The 20,093-nt window shown below is 30.7% G+C and overlaps 1 protein-coding gene across 7 annotated transcripts in view; it reads right to left on the bottom strand.

Annotated features, from left to right (window-relative positions):
* The window catches only part of LOC118196087 (ral GTPase-activating protein subunit beta), a 162,295-nt gene that overhangs the window by 42,810 nt on the left and 99,392 nt on the right, over positions 1 to 20,093 (bottom strand). For all 7 annotated transcript variants that reach the window (XM_085815994.1, XM_085815999.1, XM_085815996.1 and 4 more), the window contains 3 exons: positions 18,642 to 18,782; positions 11,368 to 11,594; positions 7,122 to 7,232 (listed from right to left, as the gene is read on the bottom strand). In XM_085815994.1, the coding sequence (XP_085672120.1) occupies positions 7,122 to 7,232; positions 11,368 to 11,594; positions 18,642 to 18,782 (479 nt within the window). The remainder of the gene's footprint in view (positions 1 to 7,121; positions 7,233 to 11,367; positions 11,595 to 18,641; positions 18,783 to 20,093) is intronic.

The following is a 20,093-nucleotide window of genomic DNA, read 5'->3' as shown; positions in this document are numbered from 1 at the left end:
CAAAAACATTTTGTGATAACTGTTCCTTACTACCCTAACTCTTTTCGTTCTGCTCAAAACCCCAAAACACTAATGAATGGCAGCTAGAACAACTTGCACTCCTCCATGCCACAGTTTCAGGTGAATATTCATAATTTTTTTTTTTTTACAAAGTCATGATCTAAAGGCAAAACAATAGCAGTTACAAAGACTTCTTCATCTTCTCTTTGAATAATTTTTGTTTTTAACCTAAGCAATCCATCATCATCTAAAGAAACATTACATGTTTCTAATTTGTCACGTATAAACTTTTCATTGAAAGCTTCCTTTTGAAAAATTTTCACATGTATCTTTTCTGAATTTTTCTTGTACAGACAACTCTCCCTTCAGTATATTTTGAAAATTTTTACAGTTATTGTAGAATAGCAATATTCAGGCTATTAGTCACAATATCTGTGAATATTTGGAAAATCGTTTTAAATATCATCGCTTATCCGACATGGAAGTGTTATCTAAAATAGTTACTCCCCTTTTCCGCTATTAGTAAACTTCTTCACTATTGGTTTGAATCAGAGATTTGGGACAGTTGTTTTTGGACTACTTTTAGCCACTCTTATCCCCCCCACCATTTCAATGTAAGAAGAGCAACATTTTGGAGAACAACCTCTGGATGGGAAGTCTGCCAGATTATGACTACCAGGAATATGCTTCCATGTATCCAAAGAAATGATACTTCAAATTTCTTTAACGAAAGTACCCCAATTATCTTCATTCTTAATCCAAAAACAAAGTGGTTGAAGAATTCGTTGAACATATGGTTGGGACTTCTGTCAAATTCATTTTGCTTCTAATGTTATATGTAATTCATATTTCTATACTACAGGCTAATAATTCTAATCTGGGAATCGTTATTTTTATCAAGGAAACAACTCTGCTCTTAACTTGAAGTAAATTAACTTTGACTACATCACTGTTTTCTTTATGAAGAAATACAACTGTGCTGTAAGCAACTTAGCTAGCATCTACAAAGATATGAGACTTAATCCTTCTCGGAAACTGTCAAAATCAACGTAGCTTGGAATTTTAATTCTTGATAATAAATGAAGGGCTTCTGTTCACAGTGAATATCTTTTACAAACATTTTCAGGACATACCTCATCTCAGCCTAATTTGAGAGTCCAGCTTTCTTGTAATTAATATCTTCATGCAGATAGTTACTTTGACAACACTCCGAGGAGGTCAAAAAAACTGTGGACAGCTAAAAGAATATTTCTTCTTTCTACAGGTTCTTTCTTAAGGAAAATATTTTTCTAAGTTACAAAAAAGGACATCTTTATTTTTATTACACAATAATCCAAGAACAGAAGAATTCTTTTCCCTTTTATCTCCTGTTAAAGCGATATATTCCCGTCCATGTAAGTCAAAACATAATGAAGCTACAATTTGTTTAGCCTCATGTGCAAATTGCAGTATTTCCTTTTCATCAGATTCAGATATTACAAAGTTAACTACATAAAAAGCATTTTTTAACTTTCGCACAGTTTCTGGAAAATCAACACTACATTCCTTCAGATGAAAATTAATCACTGCAGCTAAGAGGAATGAATTGCATGTGAGTCCAAAGACTACCCTTTTATGACGATAAATTTTCAATTTTCTTTTCTTAGAATCTTCCCACTTTAAAAATCTCAAATAGTCTTGATCTTCTTCAGAAATAGAAATCTGTAAGTATGCTTTTCATAAATCCAAAATGACGCAACTTTTCCCAAAACCTCAATAAGTGGAAGAATTTTCTCTAAGAGGTCCTTTCTCTAGAACAGCGGTGCCCAACCTTAGGCCTATCGTGAGCACATTTTGGCCTATTACAAGCACATTTAAGAAACATCAACATTTTTGTTAAACTGCTTTATTGACAAAAGAAGTTCTACAAATCGTTTAAGTACTTTTCTCCTGCTGAGCCATCTAACATCGGAATGAAGCAATAAGATTCCATGTTCGCTATCAAGTTCATCAGCCAGCAATCAATTGTTTTATAACGTCTTGCAAGATATCTCTTATGACTATAAATGCTTACCATATTTTAACAATTAAGAAATATGAATGAAAGGTTATTTTAAAAATATTTTTTGTTCATAGTACCTAATCAGGCTGGCGAGCACATACAAAACGATCGGCGAGCACACTTGTGCTCCCGAGCATAAGGTTGGGCACCGCTGCTCTAGAACATCATCGAGTGATGGAGAATGACTGGACCTACAAAAAGCACCGAAAACAAGTTGAATACTAGAGATGGTGTTTTTCTTGAAAACACCTCAATGGGGATAAATAATAGCATGGAGTTTCTATCGAGGTGAGTGCAAAAGTTCTACCCGTTTTTGGATATGCAAATCTGTAATGGAATTAACGTAACACTAACATTGCAATGATGAAAATTGTCAGTCAATCGAACGTGTGGATGCCTCACATATAAATACATCATGTCTTGCATAGTTAACCATCTCAAAAAAATTTCTCAGAAGGTAAAACATGGAAAGCGAGAAGGAGAATATAAGACACTGTTTATTATATGAGTTCGATAAAAAGAGTACGGCAGCCGCAGCATGTTGCATGTTTGTCAAGTTTATGGGGAGGATGCAGTAGGCAAAAGCACATGTCATCGATGGTTTCGTAAATTTAGGGAAGGAGACAGAAGCTGCCAAGATCAGGCTAGGAGTGGATGGCCATCACAATATTGGAGAAGACAATATTGACTAAGCCATAAGGAACAACCCGAACCCAATCGTGCAAGAATTAGTGGAGAACTTCAATGTACACTGGACAATGGTCGAGAGACGGCTGTCTAAGTTTGGTTTTACAAGAAAGTTGGATCGTTAGATTGCACATAACCTGACAACTAGTCAACGGGATGACCAAGGGATGACCAAATCGCAACCCGTGTTTCCTTGCTTTCCCGGTACAGAAACGACCCATTCTTTACATGAATTGTGACAGGAGATGAGAAGTGGGTTATGTACCGTAACATAAAGCATCATAGGACTGTGTGTCGCCCTTCTGACCTGCCTGCATTGACTTCAAAAGTTGAACTTCATCTCAAGAAGGTGTTATTGAGTGCATGGTGAGACATGCAGGGAATAATTCGTTGGGAGGTCCTGCCACTCAACCAAACCACCACTGCTGCCTTCTACTGTCTACAGTTAGACAGACTACATTAAAATTTGGTAGCAAAGCGGCCAGGTATCATCAATCGTCGTGGTGTTATCCTTGATCATGATAACACCAGATCACATGCTGCTATCATCACTTGCCAACAGTTACTCAGCTTCGATTGGGAGGTATTACCCCATCCTCCCTATTCCCTTGACTTGGCACCAACTGATAATCAAATATTTCGCGCATTGAACAATTCCTTCAGTCAGAAAATCTTTGATGATCTTGATGCTGTGAAAACTGCCATCCAAGATTTTTTGATTCGAAACCATCGGAATTTTACTCTCGTGGGATTCATCTCCTACAGAAAGATGGCAAGAGGTCATAGATAACAATAAAGATTATGCACAATAATAGGTACTGTTCATTTTGTGTTTTATGGTAATAAAAATGGGTAAAACTTTTACACTTACCCAATAGTTCTTTCTACCTCTTCAATAATATTCTCTGCTAACCATTCCTAGAAAACTGCATCATAATCTGCATATCCGCCTTCTTTAATAAGTTTCCCCCACAGTTGCCTCACAGCTGCACTTTGCAACCAATCTATTTTCCATCAAAATCTCCTGTTCTTCTAACCAAGGCAGGTTTATGAAGTATCAACATTCTTTATCTCGTTCTTACCATTCGCTGGAACTGCTACATAACTAATTGATCTGTCTCTTCTTGAACTTTCGATTATGTCAAAAAGAGTTTACGATTCTGGAGCTGCCAAAGGATCTACAAAGCGAAAGCATTTTTCGATGTCCATCAAACAAAAAGTGGAATTGCTGCAAAAAATGGATAAAGGCATATCCTTTGTTTCTCTAACCATTCCAAAATCTGTTTATCAATTTCCCGCAGCTCTGCAAGGGGGTCGGAAACATCGCGGAGCACAATGAACTGGAAGTAGATCTGTCAGTACTATCCTCATCTTCAGGACAGATGTTTTTATTTTATTCGGCTTATAATTCCTTACTAAGTGTAGTATTTCATCTCAATGTACTCCGTCTTTGATATGATTTAAATCAAACTCCTCATCATTATAAATATCACGAATACACATCAAATAGTTTTCTGGTTGCAATTTCCTAATTTTGATTATGCGTAATGTATGCTTTACGCATGCACGTTGAAAGAAATGCTTAATAAAGTAAAGAAATAAATATTAAGCTTTTTTTTTTTTTTTTTTTTTTTAAATTTTGATACCCTTTAGATCATAATTGCTCTTTATTCCATAAATTACGGTTTCATATTTTTAATTTTAGAATTTCTGCATGCCATCTTAACAGATTTAAACTGATGATCTATAATCCGGATTCGGCGAAGTCCCGATGAGTCCTGATTAAAGATTTTGTACTGTGCATATATATATAAGTATCTCCTATTCACAAAATAAACAAGCCTATGTTTTGTTTTCGCTTTTCAAGAACTCCAGAAAATAAGTCTACAATAAAAGTAAGAAATAAAGTAAGAAAATGAGTTTTAGTAAAATTGGCTATAACAGATGAGTGTTTTTTTACTAACAATTCCATGTTTAAAAGTTTAGCAATATTTACCTTTAAAAATCCAATGAAATGATGCCTTAGTTACTCATTAATGTTGCGTTGAATCTACCTGAATATTATTTCATTCAGATGTTCTCACCTTTAAATTAATTCTGAATTCATTCAATAATTTGTAATAATAAAATAAAATAACATTTAAAATAAACAATGTATTTTCTCACTATAGAAAAAATCCAAAACCTTTAGTCCATATGCCTTGTTACACTTAACCCTTAAATGAATGTAGTTGCCATTTGACAACATTCATATTTTAGACCACAAAAGCCTCCCTTCCCTTACGCAGATAACCCTCAAGTACTTTGCCATTATGAACAAAAAAACAAAAAACAAAAACAAAAACAAAAAAAAAAAAAAAAAAACCTTTGGTGGTTTTTGCACGAGAATACAGCATTGGTATAGTTTGTTTTGCAACTACCTTATTTTGACACAGATTTTGTATGCTACAGGAAATGAAATTTTCCAATTAATGGAATTGTGAAGAACTTATAATAAATGATGATAATATAACAGAAGTTTTCCACTTTTGCTAATCTTGAAATCTTAAAAAACTGAGAGATTTTTGTGAGAAAACAGGGAAAAACAAGAATCTTTCATGCTGCATAGTTATACTATTTCAAAGGAACTCCAAACTCCCTTTAGTTCACTCTATAATACATGGTACAGGTTATTGAACAATTCGTAATTCAATTCTGATATAAAATATATTAGCATTTAATTGCATATTCTAAATTTTATGTTCTTTGGCTAAATTTATTTTTTAATTTTCTTATCTTTTATAGCGAAAAAATCCCTAGTAGTGAATGAAAACTTACTTATCAAAGTACTTTTAACTTTGGGTAAAATAAACCGAACAGTTCATGTACACACTATTTGTATGGATAAACTTACTAACGTACCATATATTGAAGTAATCAAAATTAAATACAAATATTAACTGATTAAATACTGATTGAATCTTCAAATAAAAGTCAACAAATGTCTACAATAGATGATCAGTAAAATGTAATTAAAGATAAAATTCAGATGAAATAAAATTTGATATAAAAATTACTCAAAAAATCATTAGAGGTAGGGAAAAGGAATTTGCCTAATTTAAGTTTAATTCAATAAATTTCATTCATTGCTGAAAAACATTTTCCTTAGTAAAGGCTAAATACTATTGGTAAAACTGGGAGATGTGATGAAAACCGGGATTATCCCAGTAAAATCAGCAGAGCTGGCAGCTAAGCTATTGCAAAGGCAATGCCCCAATCAAATAGTGGACAGTGAAATCTGTAGTATGGTTTTAAATCCAGTGAAAGGACAAAGAGATTTTTGGGAATGAAAAAATTTTGACTGATAGTTTAGTGGAAATTTTTAACCTAGTAATTACAGGATTTCAACAATGGAACTTTTAACTGAACAAAAGATCGTGTCTATCTATAAAATTAAAGTACCAGTAGAAGAAAAAAGAAAAGAAACAAATGATTTATACAAAAAAAAAAAAAAAAAATGTTTAATAAAACAAACAAATAATTAAATACTGAGCTTTTTTTGTAAATCTGGATTCCCTTAGAGTTCTAAATGCTTCATAATTCTATAAATCACTGTTTAATATTTTTAATTTTATAATTTCTACATTTCATCTTAACAGATTTAAACTAATGTTCTAAAATCCAGAATCACTGAAATCCTAATAAGTCCAGGTTTTGGACTCTGTACTGTATTTGGTCCATTTCATAATGCAAACTATAGCAATGCTTTAAGTACTTTAATTAATTAAACATATTGTAAGGTTTACAATTTCCTACGAGAATATGTTTTTAGAATTGCGTTTAATGCAAATGAGTAAGAGTAGTATTTAAGTGGAAGTTCCACTGACTTCAAGAGAGAGCATCAGAGTTTCTGACTAGTGCGCCTTTGCCTTTTGGCTAAGTCTCTAAGCTGTTACTATGCTTGGCAGTATTACAGGCCCTCGATAGCTTCGCTAGCTTATTTGATATTTAGGGGCCAAGTACTTAGAATTTTGAGAGCTTCGGCTAAATCTCTTTATTTAACCATTAGTTAAGCCTTATCTCTTAGTATTTTGATTTCAAGTCCAAATGGTGGTTTTGCTGTATGCCCTGAAAAAGAAATCATCTGTTTATTCAAATCTTATTTTGAGCAATAAAGGGTATTTAAACCCTTCTACAGTTTACATCTCTGCTTCTGAACTAAAGCGATTATTCACTTAGTTGTTCACTAGGTTCCTTCACATTTAGTTGTTAGATAAAAGGGTGGAACCCCACAATACAGATTTCAGTATTTCTGAAAGCAATTAAATACTGCTCAAGTTAAGAAAAATATTTCATAAAAACTTATTTCTAAACTAGCATTTTTATATAAAACAAGAAATGTAACAGAACTTACAACATGATCCAGCATGCATGCTAATACAGCCTCAGCAGCATCCCTTACGCGCATAGATGCTGGTTTCAAATCTTTATCGCCTTTATACTTAGGTGGATCACTCCTTTTAGGCTACATAAAAAAAAAAAAAAAAAAAAAAAAAAAAAAATGAAATAAATGATAAATTAATAAATAGATTTTTTTTTTTTTTTTTACCTTATGCAATTGCATACTATTTCATGTAAGCAGACAGATGCAAGGCAGGTTTTATCTAAACACTTTAATTATCATAAAAGGAAAACCTTCTGGTAAAATACCATAAATAAGTGCCCATTAAAGCTTACAATTAAAAATTTTTCAGATGAATCACAATCAATATTACTCAGAAATATTCATTTTCATTTTCAAAGATAACTTTAATATCTAAATTTAGTTTATAAAAATTATTAGTTTCTTTTTCTTTTAACTTGTACTGCCTTCAAATAAGAAGTGCGAGTAAAAAAATAATTTACTTTTAATATGCAATGGAATATTATAAATAAATTATTTCCTTTTCCAATTTCAATTTCTACATACATTTAATTAAAAACGATTTAATTTGTTTGAAAATCAAAGAGTATGGCTTTTAATCACAATAAACGTATGCATGCATATAATTAAACAAACTGCACCAATAATTATACACTTTCTAAAATCAAAATGTTACAATTTTTTTTTATTTATCTTTATGCTCTCTCTCTGCCTATGTATGTGAGCACATATATATTTTCATATGCATAATACACTTACATGATGTTTCAATAAGAAATTTGCACAGATACATATCTCTTGAATGGTTGATCATAGATCCCTGTCTCCAGTTTAAGAAATAAATCAAATCAGGCAGGTCTCAGGCCATGATAATTTGGTCGTGTGATACTTTTTAGTAAAAATATAGCAAATTTTAACTTTGTACAGTCAAAAGTCTTTAATCCGGACGTGCATAATCCGGACCTCAAAGCTACAAACTTTCTGCGCATGCATAAAAGCATTATGCATTTATGCATGCGCATATGCGTTTACATGTGCGCATAATACGTTTACGCATGCATGTTTAATGTACAACAGACCTTATAAGCTAAGGTAAAATTATCTAATTATCTATTTCAGTTAATGTTGCAGATTGCATTGTTGCTTAATCTTCTAATTGGATTTGGCTTATTATTTTTTTCAGACTGTTAGAGTAATATTATAAAAGTAAGCTTGAACTTTCGATTATGTCAAAAAAAATTTCTAATTCTGAAGCTCCCAAAGGATCTACAAAGCGAAAGCATGTTTCGATGTCCATGAAACAAAAAGTGAAATTGCTGCAAAAAATGGATAAAGGCATATCCTTTGTTTTTCTAACCATTCAAAAATCTGTTTATCAATTTCACACTGCTGCGGTTTTGCAGCTGAGGATGGTGGTTTGGTAAAACCATTGAAACTAGACCTGTGAAAATTTTGAAAATATAATGCTGATTTTTGTTGTTTGACTTCTGAATTAGTATTTGTTTGGCATGTTATTGTGTCTTAATAAATACTATAGCTTAAAATTTAGCATTCGAAAACCTAACAATTATGTTTACTTAGTCTCAAGCAATATATACAGTCAAAAGTCGTTAATCCGGACTCGTCGGGACTTCGGCGATTCCGGATTATAGATCATCAGTTTAAATCTGTTAAGATGGCATGCAAAAATTACAAAATTAAAAATGTGAAACCGTAATTTATGAAATAAAGAACAATTATGATCTAAAGCGTATCAAAATTTACAAAAAGAAAAAGCTTAATATTTATTTGTTTACTTTATTAAACATTTCCTTCAATGTAAGTTGCTTCGTTTCATGTGATAATACTTTCTCTTTAATTCCATTAAACAGACATAATTTCTTGTTTAGTTACAAAGTTCCGCTGTTCAAGTCCTATAATTGCTGTGTTGAGAATACCCACTAATTTGTCAATCGAAATGTTTTCGTTTTCAATAACCTCTGGGTCACTTTCTTCACTATCGGAAGCGAATTATAATGACAAGGAACTTGATTTAAATCATATCAAAGACGGAGTACATCGAGACGAAATACTAAACTTAGTACGGAATTATAATCCAAATAAAATAAAAACATCTGCTTTGAAGATAAGGATAGTGTTGACAGATCAACTTCCAATCCCTGGCGTGAAATTCATAAACAGATTTCGGATTTCAAAACATACTTTCGCTTTGTAGATACAAATTACATATTAGTAAATGTATATTGGAAATTCTATTTGACATAATCTTTCTAATCTATCATAATCTAATAATGACGTTTCTGCCCCCCCCCTTCTGCCGCAGAGCAGCGTGAAATTGATAAACAGATTTCGGATTTCAAAACATACTTTCGCTTTGTATATATCGGAAATTCTATTTGACATAATCGAAAGTTCAAGCTTAATTTTATAAAATTGCTCTAACAGTCTGCAAAAAATAATAAGCCGGATCCAATTCGAAGATTAAGGAACAACGCCATCTGCAACATTAACTGAATTAGATAACTTTAGCTTAGCGTATAACTCCGTTACACATTAAACGCGCATGCGTACAAACATATTCGCAGCCGTAAGGGTCTTACGCGCTCTCGTAAACGCCTGTGCGCATGCGTGAACGCGAAGCATGCGCAGAAAGTTTGTAGCTTTGAGGTCCGGATTATAGATCATTCCGGATTATGGGTGTCCGAATTAACGACTTTTGACTGTATATTAATTCCCTAAAATTTTCATTAAAGCTATCTTGGCTAATTTTATTCAGATAAGCCTTCCCATACATACACATGCTTTGGCTTTGAGTAGTTTTATTCAGACACCCCCCCTACCCATACATACACATACTTTGGCTATGTACGGATTTGTTCCCTCAAAAACTTAAGTTTTGCATATTTTTACTAAAAGAGGTATTATGTAACTAATACAGTCATACAGTAAAAGAGATCATCTTATTTAATCTTTTTATCAAATTAGAATCATAAATCTGCAACCAATTATTCAAGACAGATTTAATCATACAATCTTTTTTTTAATCTATATTAAAAAAAAACTATATATATATATATATATAATAATTTATTTCCTAAACAGTATTGATTAATTGATTATATTATCTCCTAAGTTTAATTAAAGTAGAATTATTTTAAAAGTGTGCATCCATACTGGTAAGTTATATTTTGAAAGATGTTTTAAAGTAATTTGAAAGCAAAATGTTAATAATGTTTTAACGGGGACTGGAGTTAAATCATCACGAAGAATAATATTACAATTGTAAAAGTAAAAATTAAAACATGTAATTATTGTCATTGATCGGAAATTAGTTGACTTTTCAAGGGGAACAAACCAACTCCCGTTCAATGATCAATAATTGATAGAAATACGTAAATATGAAAGTGTTTCGTCTTTACTCGAGTTATAAATTAAAGCCAAACCGGCAATTCTAGTCAGGCCAAATATTTCCGCGAATAGTTGTTACTCAAAGAACTGATTCTCATGAAGCATTTTAGTCAATTCAATTTGGAGTAAAAATCAATTACTGTAGAGAAATCTTGTAAAACTCGAGTAATCGTCCCCGACACTATCATCTTTATGTATTTGAGTACTATATTATTTGTAGAAATTAAACATTGGAAATTGTCATTATGAAATCGAAATCAAAGTAAAGTTGAAATAAACATAGAAGATTATAAAAAAGATAAATAATGCAAACTTTGCAAAAACAAATCAAAGAGAACATAAAAATAATATAAAAATAAAATAGAAAATAATATAAATAAGATCAGTGAATGTACATGAAGATATAAAGGCCAGAAAGGTATTAAGTAACTTACATTCTTTCTAGTGGGGGAGTTGGCAGTGTGTTCTCTTCGCACTAAATGGATTTAAGTTCATACAACATTATATATATATATGTGTGTGCCAACTCTGCATACAACACTAGAAAATTTTTATTAATATTTTGAAAAGGATATGTTTTTTAAAGAAAATATAAACTACACTTTGCACATTTACATCTGCTTTAATTAATATTAAGGATATACATTAACTATTTGTTTCCAAAAGAAAAATAAGTTAGGGCCTTGAATATTAATATACATATTTTGTCAGCTGATACTCCAAGGTGCACATTGCAATTTCACTGCTTATGTCACAAGGATTTTTGAATACTATTTTACTAATTTCACTAACATTATCTATAATATGAGTAAAAAGGTATTAAACTGACTTGAGATTTAGATCCGGATATTCCGAGTTCAACAACTTCAAGAACAGTGTGAACAGTCTCTTTATCATTCAGAAGATCAGGATGTTCAACAAGCCAAGTTGTAACACATTGATATGCTGCAACAATTGTTGAGTGTAAATCTTTCGAATGTGCAGGAGGTGGTCTTGAACACTGAAAGACTATATAATCACATATCCACTTCACAGCCCTCTTGCCCTCAAGGGAATCTGTTAAAAGGAAATAATTTTGAGTTTCTCAATGAAGCTATCTACACTGAATTCATGTCCTAAAACAATATTTCCCTACCCATGAAGTTTTGATACATTAGTACATCATTAAGCCCCAAAAGATGTATAACAAAATTTTCAAATTTAAATATGTATTCAATACCTTTCAGTAAGACTTAACATAAAATTTTATTAATAGACATTGAATTGTTTTATAATGAAACCAACTGCATCAACTAAGCATGTTTAGTTGACCTCTTCTGCAAACTGATGAAGAAAAAAAAAAACTATCAGAGCAGGAACAATTATCTTTACTTTCATTATTTATAAACAAATACAGCAATTCAGTCTGCTAAAATGACACACACAGAAAGGGTAATTGATCTCACAGAATTTTATTCTTCGTGGAAATTATATGATGAGTAGTTGCCTTCAGTCAGGTTTATACTAATCAGTTTCAATTCAAACTCAGCAAACCATATATTGATTACACATTAATAAAATACATGTATTAATAACTCAAATTCAACTTACTGAGTCGCAAAACTGTTTTCAGTTAAAAGCATCACTAGCTTCCAATGTGGACACCACGACTTCCATGTATGGCGTATTAAATTATACAAATTTTTTGCTACATTTCATTTAAACTTATTTCCTCAAATTTTATTGGGGATATATTTTTCATTCAATTAATTCAGTTCTCACTTTAGCAAAAATGCATAAAAACTCAAAATATCTTCCTTAAAAATTGAAAAATATGAAAAAACATAAAATGGCAAATACAGGTATAAAAAAAAAAAAAAAAAAAAAAAAAAAAAAAAAAAAAACACAATTTTTTTACAAATAAAATGAGAGTTTCTACGTAAAAGCAAGCAATTTGCCCAGCGGGCAAGAATGCAGATTTTATGGTGAACAAAACTGAAAGTTTACTTTTGGTCCCACTCAGAAAAAAGACACCGAAGGTTCAGAAACTGGCTTAATTCACTGTTCTGAAAAGTTTCAACATATATGGCTGCTCCGTTGGGCTTAGCTGCACCTCTGATAAATTTTTAATAATTCTACAACTATTGCAGGCAGAGCAATAGCTTTATGCTAAATTCATAAAAACCTTAACTGGAACATAAGAAAAATATGATTCAATCACTTTAAAGCAAAAAATGCACAATTTAGCAACATATAAGAATTAATAAAAACAAACCTGAGCTCGTCGAGCTGAGTAACAGAACGAATATATATATTTATATACTTTTGGTGCAGCCAATGATAAAAAAAGAGAGGTGCACAGCTACATGTTACAGCAGTCCTATATACAAAATTCAACATTCTGAGGCTACTCAGTTTTGAGTTATACGAGATACATACATACATACGCACATAAGTATTTATGCATGAAAAAATATCTTCTGAATCTATTTTAAATGCATTTTACAATCCGTTTTGGGAAAAAGAGACCTTTATTCTGTCCTTAGATTCAGATGTCACTCAAAAACATTGTTAAATTACATTCAATAGCAATCAAAATGGATATTTTCATTGAAATATGATACCCAAAATTTTTTGTTATTACAATACTTCCTTTACTTCGTACAAGGAAGTAAAAAAGGTTAGAAATAACTGTGATGAATTAATAAATAAACAGATATCTTCATGATATTTACAAATTTATAAACATAAATGCACGTAAGAAAAGGTACTGTTACAATAAACTGTCTTTAACATAACAAGCTTACAGATATATTTGTTAAAGATATAGTCCAAACCTGCTATAGTGAACCTTAAAAAGAACAAACTTTTTGATCCCATCCAGTTTCCTATAAACTTAACTCTCTCAGTGTCATGGATGTAAAAATAATTATAGAATGGTGGTTTTTGTATTCATTGCACATTAAACAAAAGCCTACATGACACAGTTGTAGCACTCAGTTCCTGGAAAACCAGAACACACAATAAACATACCCTATAAGATTCTATTAAGCCTAAGAATCGCTAATCAATAGAGACAAGAAACTTAATTCGATTCTTTGACTCCATTTAAATTCCTCAATTAAGCTATCAGACAGCCTCTAATAAAGCTGAGGTTTATTTATAATTCTGAATGTATATTTTAGATGGAAATGTACAGGTGAAGGGAAGGGTCTGAACCCTGAGTTTTGCTAAGAAATTTTTATGTAACATTATCAATACACTGCGAAACTGAAAATCAATGAAAAAGAAATTTAATAACTGCACATAATAATAACAGTAATTCATTTTTTTAAAATTAAAATTACTACTGATATTTTTTGGAAGATGTGACATTACTAATCACTCTTTAAATGTGATTTATCAATCAATTTTCGCATTATGATATGATCCATTTTTTCTTACTAGATCATTCATAATAAACTACCAGATACAATGAACTAAATTTTCAGTCCCCTGAAGTTTGTTACAATGGAATTCAACTGTAGTTGCAACTATTGGACTGAAGATTGTTGGAAATACATTATATACAATAGTAAATCATGCTTTATCATTTAGTAGCCTGGAGATGAATCTGAGTTTAGTGAACACAAAGGAAAATGTTACCTGTCCTTAACATTGAGCCAGCTGTGATGTTTGCTCAAGAATGCATAACAATATAAGATTATTCTCATATTTTAAGCCTGCTCTCATAATTCTTGAGAACTGATATGTGTGCTTAGAGCTTTTATGTCAATACTTAAAAGTTATGTAGTTGATTTATGACAACAGTTCACACAGGATTCTTGATCAACATAATTAATCCTCTCATTCACGAAATGAAGTGTAAGCAAGACTAGTTTCATGAGATGAGTAATGAAGAACTTGACAGTCCTCACTGAACAAATATATCCTAAATTAGAAACCTGATGTTATGTTAACTTTCTTAAAATTATGACGAGTAACTTATGAAGCAAAAACTCAGAACACTGTAGAAAATCTTCAAGAAGAGTCCAAACTGTTACAGAAGAAATGGATCAAATTCATATTAATACCTATCATAATATTTGGTTATTAAAAAAACAGAAGGCCATATAATATTTTGACCATATAATGCATTATCACATGAGTCAAAAGTCTTTAATCCGGACGTCCATAATCCGGAATGATCTATAATCCGGACTTCAAAGCTACAAACTTTCTGCGCATGCATAAACACATTATGCACTTATGCATATGCATAATACCTTTACGCCGTTCTAGGAAAAAAGCCCACAGGAATAATGCTCACAGGTATAAATGCTCACAGGAAAAAAGCCCACACAAAAATATGCCCACATAGAAAAAAGCTCACATGGAAAAATGCTCACTTAGAAATATACTCACACGGAAAAAAGCTCACACAGAAGTATCCTCACATGGAAATGAGCCCACTGATAAATAATTCACATAGAAAGATCCCTACATTAATGAATCGGTAATTAATCGATTTGAACATCATACACCTACTTGAATTTTCTAAAGAAAAATTATTTAAATTACCAAAACATCTATGGTATATATTTCAAAAACTTTATAACTTATCTGTAGATTCAGTTGCTACATAAGATTAACAAATGGGCCGTTTTGAATTAAAAGGAGAGGAGAAAGGAAGTAAACACGAAACAGAATTATACAGTAAAAATTATTATAATTTTAATTGTTAAAAAAATAAAAAATAATAAATATAAGTTACGCATTTTTTAATATAAACATTTAGAAGAATAATGAATAATGAATGATAATTTAGAATGATTATTTTATTTAAATTACTTAAAATATTTAATTTTATCATCGATTTCATCATAGTTTCTTACATGATTCACAATTACTAAATGTAAGTTTTTCATGTTTTATTTATTTATTTATTTATTTTTTTTACTTCGCAGTACATCCTGTATTTACATTACCTAATAAAAAACGCTGAGAGGCTAAATCTTTTTTCAGTTCGTCAAATAAAAACCACATACTTGGATGGCTACAATTAAATAATGAATTTAGTGCATTATGAGAACTGCAACAATTTGTGGTTTTAGGAGATTTTTCGAAGGCTGCTTCATAATGTTCAACTAAGAGGCATCATCAAAGTGCCTAAAAATGTTAATTTTATTTCTAAAATTTTAAATTTCTGCAGAAATTTTACAACTTTTTTGGCTCAAAACTTGAAGAACTAGAACTTGAAGATAGATACATATCAAAAATATGCAAAAATAGAGCAAAGAAACAAAAATTAATTATTAGCAGTTACAGGAAAAGAATGTCGTACAGGGCAGTGGTATAAAATATTACAGTACATGCAAAATTTTACTACAGTTTTCATGCTTATATTTATCGTCCCTGAAAAGGTTAATGTGAGCATTTGTCCATGTGAACATATTTCATGTGAGCTTTTTTCCGTGTGAGCATTTTTCCATGTGAGCTTTTTTCTATGTGAGCATATCTCCTTGTGGGCTTTTTTCCTGTGAGCTTTTATACCTGTGAGCATTATTCTGTGAGCATTTTTTCTGTGGGCTTTTTTCCTGCGAGCATTTTTCCAGTCACCCCTTTACACGTGCGCATATGCGTTTATGCATGCGTGTTTAATGTATAACAGACGGTATAAGCTAAGCTAAAATTATCTAATTATCTATTTCAGTTAATGTTGCAGATTGTGTTGTTCCTTAATTTTCTAATTGGATCCGGCTTATTACTTTTTGCAGACTGTTAGAGCAATATTATAAAAGTAAGTTTGAACTTTCGATTATGTCAAAAAGAACTTCCGATTCTGGAGCTGCCAAAGGATCTACAAAGTGAAAGCATGTTTTGAGGTCCATCAAACAAAAAGTGGAATTGCTGCAAAAAATGGATAAAGGCATATCCTTTGTTTCTCTAACCATTCTGAAATCTGTTTATCAATTTCACGCTGCTCTGCGGGGGGAGGGGGGATGTTGCAGCACGCAATGAACTGGAAGTTGATCTGTCAGCACTATCCTTATCTTCAGGGCAGATGTTTTTATTTTATTCAGCTTATAATTCCTTACTAAATGTAGTATATCATCTCGATGTATTCCGTCTTTGATATGATTTAAATCAAATTCCCCGTCATTATAAATATCACAAATACACATCAAATAGTTTTTTGATTGCAATTTTCTAATTTCGACTATACGCAATGTATGCTTTACGCATGCGCACATTGAAAGAAATGTTTAATAAAGTAAACAAATAAATATTAAGCTTTTTTTTTTTTGTAAATTTTGATACCCTTTAGATCATAATTGCCCTTTATTTCATAAATTATGGTTTCATAGTTTTAATTTTATAATTTCTGCATGCCATCTTACCAGATTTAAACTGATGATCTATAATCTGGAAAAACCGATAATCTGGAATTGCCAAAGTCCCGACGTGTCCGGATTAAAGACTTTTGACTGTAAATGATACTTTCAAAATATGATTAACTAAGGTTCAATTGAAAACATAACATCTTAACATTAAACTTTTTCAATACTTCATGTACCTAAAAAATGATGGAAATCTGAAAAAAAAAAAAAAAAAAAACTATGATGACTGAAATTTATAACAAAATAAAAACAGTTTTTATAGAAGGTAATGAAAATTTATTAACCTTTGGCAAATAACATGAAATATTAAATTTTACCTCACTGTAACTGAATGACAGATTATTCAAATTATTAAAATAAAATGTATAAATTTATTTTAATACACGTGAAAAATAATACAGTTGCATGCTGCTATGAAAATCAGTAATTCACCTGAAAAAATCAACTCCTACTCTTACTCTTTTTTACAGTTCACAAGCGAAACATACTTCTTTTCCAGTAATAACAGAGTAGCAAACAATGGTCATAAATTTATACTAATTCCATGGGATAATTTCTTCATAAAAAAGCATTTACACCCAGTTTTTCACATTTTAATAGAAAAAACTAACTAGTCTGATTATTTTAAAACAATGAAACTGAAAGATATGTCTACATTATTTTGAGAATGCAGGTACTTTATCTTATGAAAACATTTTAAAATACCTACTAATGACAAATTATTATCCAGTAAAATCAGATGAATATTTATTCTCTAAAATTCTTAATATCACAAAGGGCACTTTTAAGTTGAATTCTGAAATTTAAAAATTCCCCAAAATGTCATATTTGATGTACGAGGCATGAAAATTATAATATTTTCATTTGGAAAATATTTGTCAATTCAAAACATACAATTTTAGATTGTGCTGATGAAAAATAACTTCTTAACTTCATAATATATTATTTAACATTAAATATAAAATCAATAGCAATAAAGTAACTATGCTTATGTTTGTTAATATATATAATAGGCAATATCAAAATCTAATTCAATGCCTAATTGTAAGCAATCACTCAAATCCCTATAAAAACCACTTTGTTTCTGATATTGACCGCAAAAGTCAATGATTTATGGAAATCAAGTAAAATATTTTAAAATAATGTTAATGTTTAAAATCAAAGAATTATTTTCCTGGAGTGAATGCCAAGAGAACAGGAATGCAACTACTACTTTTGAGTGTTTTACTCAGTCTGTTACTGATGGAATAAAAATTAATAAATTAATATTTACAAACCAAAATGCTTTATCAGCTTTTAATCTTGATTTAAATATTGAATTCATCATGTAGCATTAAAAAACTCTGTCGTTTTCACGACAAGATTTGACACTTAAAATCCAGCTTCATGTTTTACAGTAGATTCTATAATGTTATTTAATCTAGAATCAAATCTTTTACTCAGTGGAAGCTGGAACAGTGCTATATCAATACTTAAATGGATTTCTAAATAGTAAATATTTTGGCTGATTAAATAATCAACCTTGGTCAAATCCATGAGTAAGCAAGATTTATGATTTAAATATATTATTATTCAATGTTGGCAAACAGTCCATGGTAAAGAGAAAATATATTTTCATACTTACCAGCAGCAATTTTTACTGTACAGCAGTAATAAAAAAAATATTTTTATATAAGAAATATCATACTGATATGAAAAAATATCATGAATGCTCTAAGAAGCTAAATTATAAAAATGTAAATACCAGCTTGAGGTAGATGTATGCGAGCTAAACCAGACAAAACTTCCAGAGCAGCTAAAGATACATTAAGGTCAGTTTTCCAAGACGATATTAAACGATGGCAAATGAGATATGTAGCTCGCAAGAACAGAGCATGTGTTGAATCTATACCAAGGAAAATAATTAATATAATTAACAGATGATCAAATCAGATCTTCAAGTTAAAATACACTTCAATATCAAATTATTTAACTTCTTTTAAATTCACTACAATGAAAGTTTGTCTTCATTAATTATTAATCTAACATATATTCAATTACTTGTAATATTTGACAATGCACTAAACAGCTGAGCTGGTGTAAATTAAAATAACACAATGCAAGTTTCTTTCATGTATGAGTTTATCCTTTTAATTTGTATTTTAAAACAATTACTGTTATGAAAAACAAAGTATAATATAACTGTAGACTGATTCCTTAAATTTTGGAAATGCTTTTGCAGACTCTTTTCCCATTCATACAACTATGATAATTTACCATACCACTTAAGCTTCTTTATACAATAATAGTGAAAAAAGTTTACAGTTTTATACACTCTCAGTGATGATTTTTGTTCTCACACTGCAGCTAATAAACACAGCATGAGCGATTTTACTTCTCTTTATTAAGCATCACTTTGCATTGTTCATAGCTTCAATACTACAAATAGATTCTGAAATAAAACTTTGCATTCACTTTATTTAAACATAAACAATGCTTATTTTCATTCTGATTCACTATTTCATGTTTCTGTCATACATAGCTTAGAACTGTAACTTAATTACACATACACTATTTAACACAATAGAATATCTTTAGCAGGTTAAGTAAGGAACATATAAGTATTATTTTATGGATAAAGTTTTAAATGCACATATTTTATTCTTTAACCCCTTCGAGCCGGGCAGCGAAAATGTGCGCTTATCGCCGAGGCCAGCAGTGTCTTCCGCGAGCATCTCTCCAGGGCCAGGGGCTTTTTTGCTGCTAAGTCTAAATCCATGAAATTTCCGAAGTATCAATGCATTGTTTAATAATGTTCTATAGAGTATTTAAACGGCTTATGCTTTATAAATATTTTTATATATATACTTTAATTACCTTATTTCTTGTTTAAATGCATATTTTACACATTTTATTTTAATTACTCACATGATTTTATGACTTTCAACATTATACATCTGAAAACTAAATATATTACTTAAAATTCTCTTTTCGTATGAAAAATTTTAAAACAGGGATCTACACACAGTCCTACGTTACATTCCTTGAACTCGTAATAACTCATTTGCCATTTTGGAGGATTTTTCCGGTAATGTGAACAAACGAAGCATCGTCGTCTCATTTTCTTATCAGTCTCTTCTGAACAAAGTTTTGGAAAATGTCTTTCAGTTAATCTTTCAGAATCAATATCAGAATATCAGAATTTCAGAATCAATAT

The sequence above is a fragment of the Stegodyphus dumicola genome, chromosome 4, assembly GCF_044657685.1.
Source record: "Stegodyphus dumicola isolate Sdum_Otavi_A_Nest chromosome 4, ASM4465768v1".
In the NCBI taxonomy this organism is placed as follows: domain Eukaryota; kingdom Metazoa; phylum Arthropoda; class Arachnida; order Araneae; family Eresidae; genus Stegodyphus; species Stegodyphus dumicola.
This window is presented reverse-complemented; position numbering and strand designations above follow the sequence as displayed.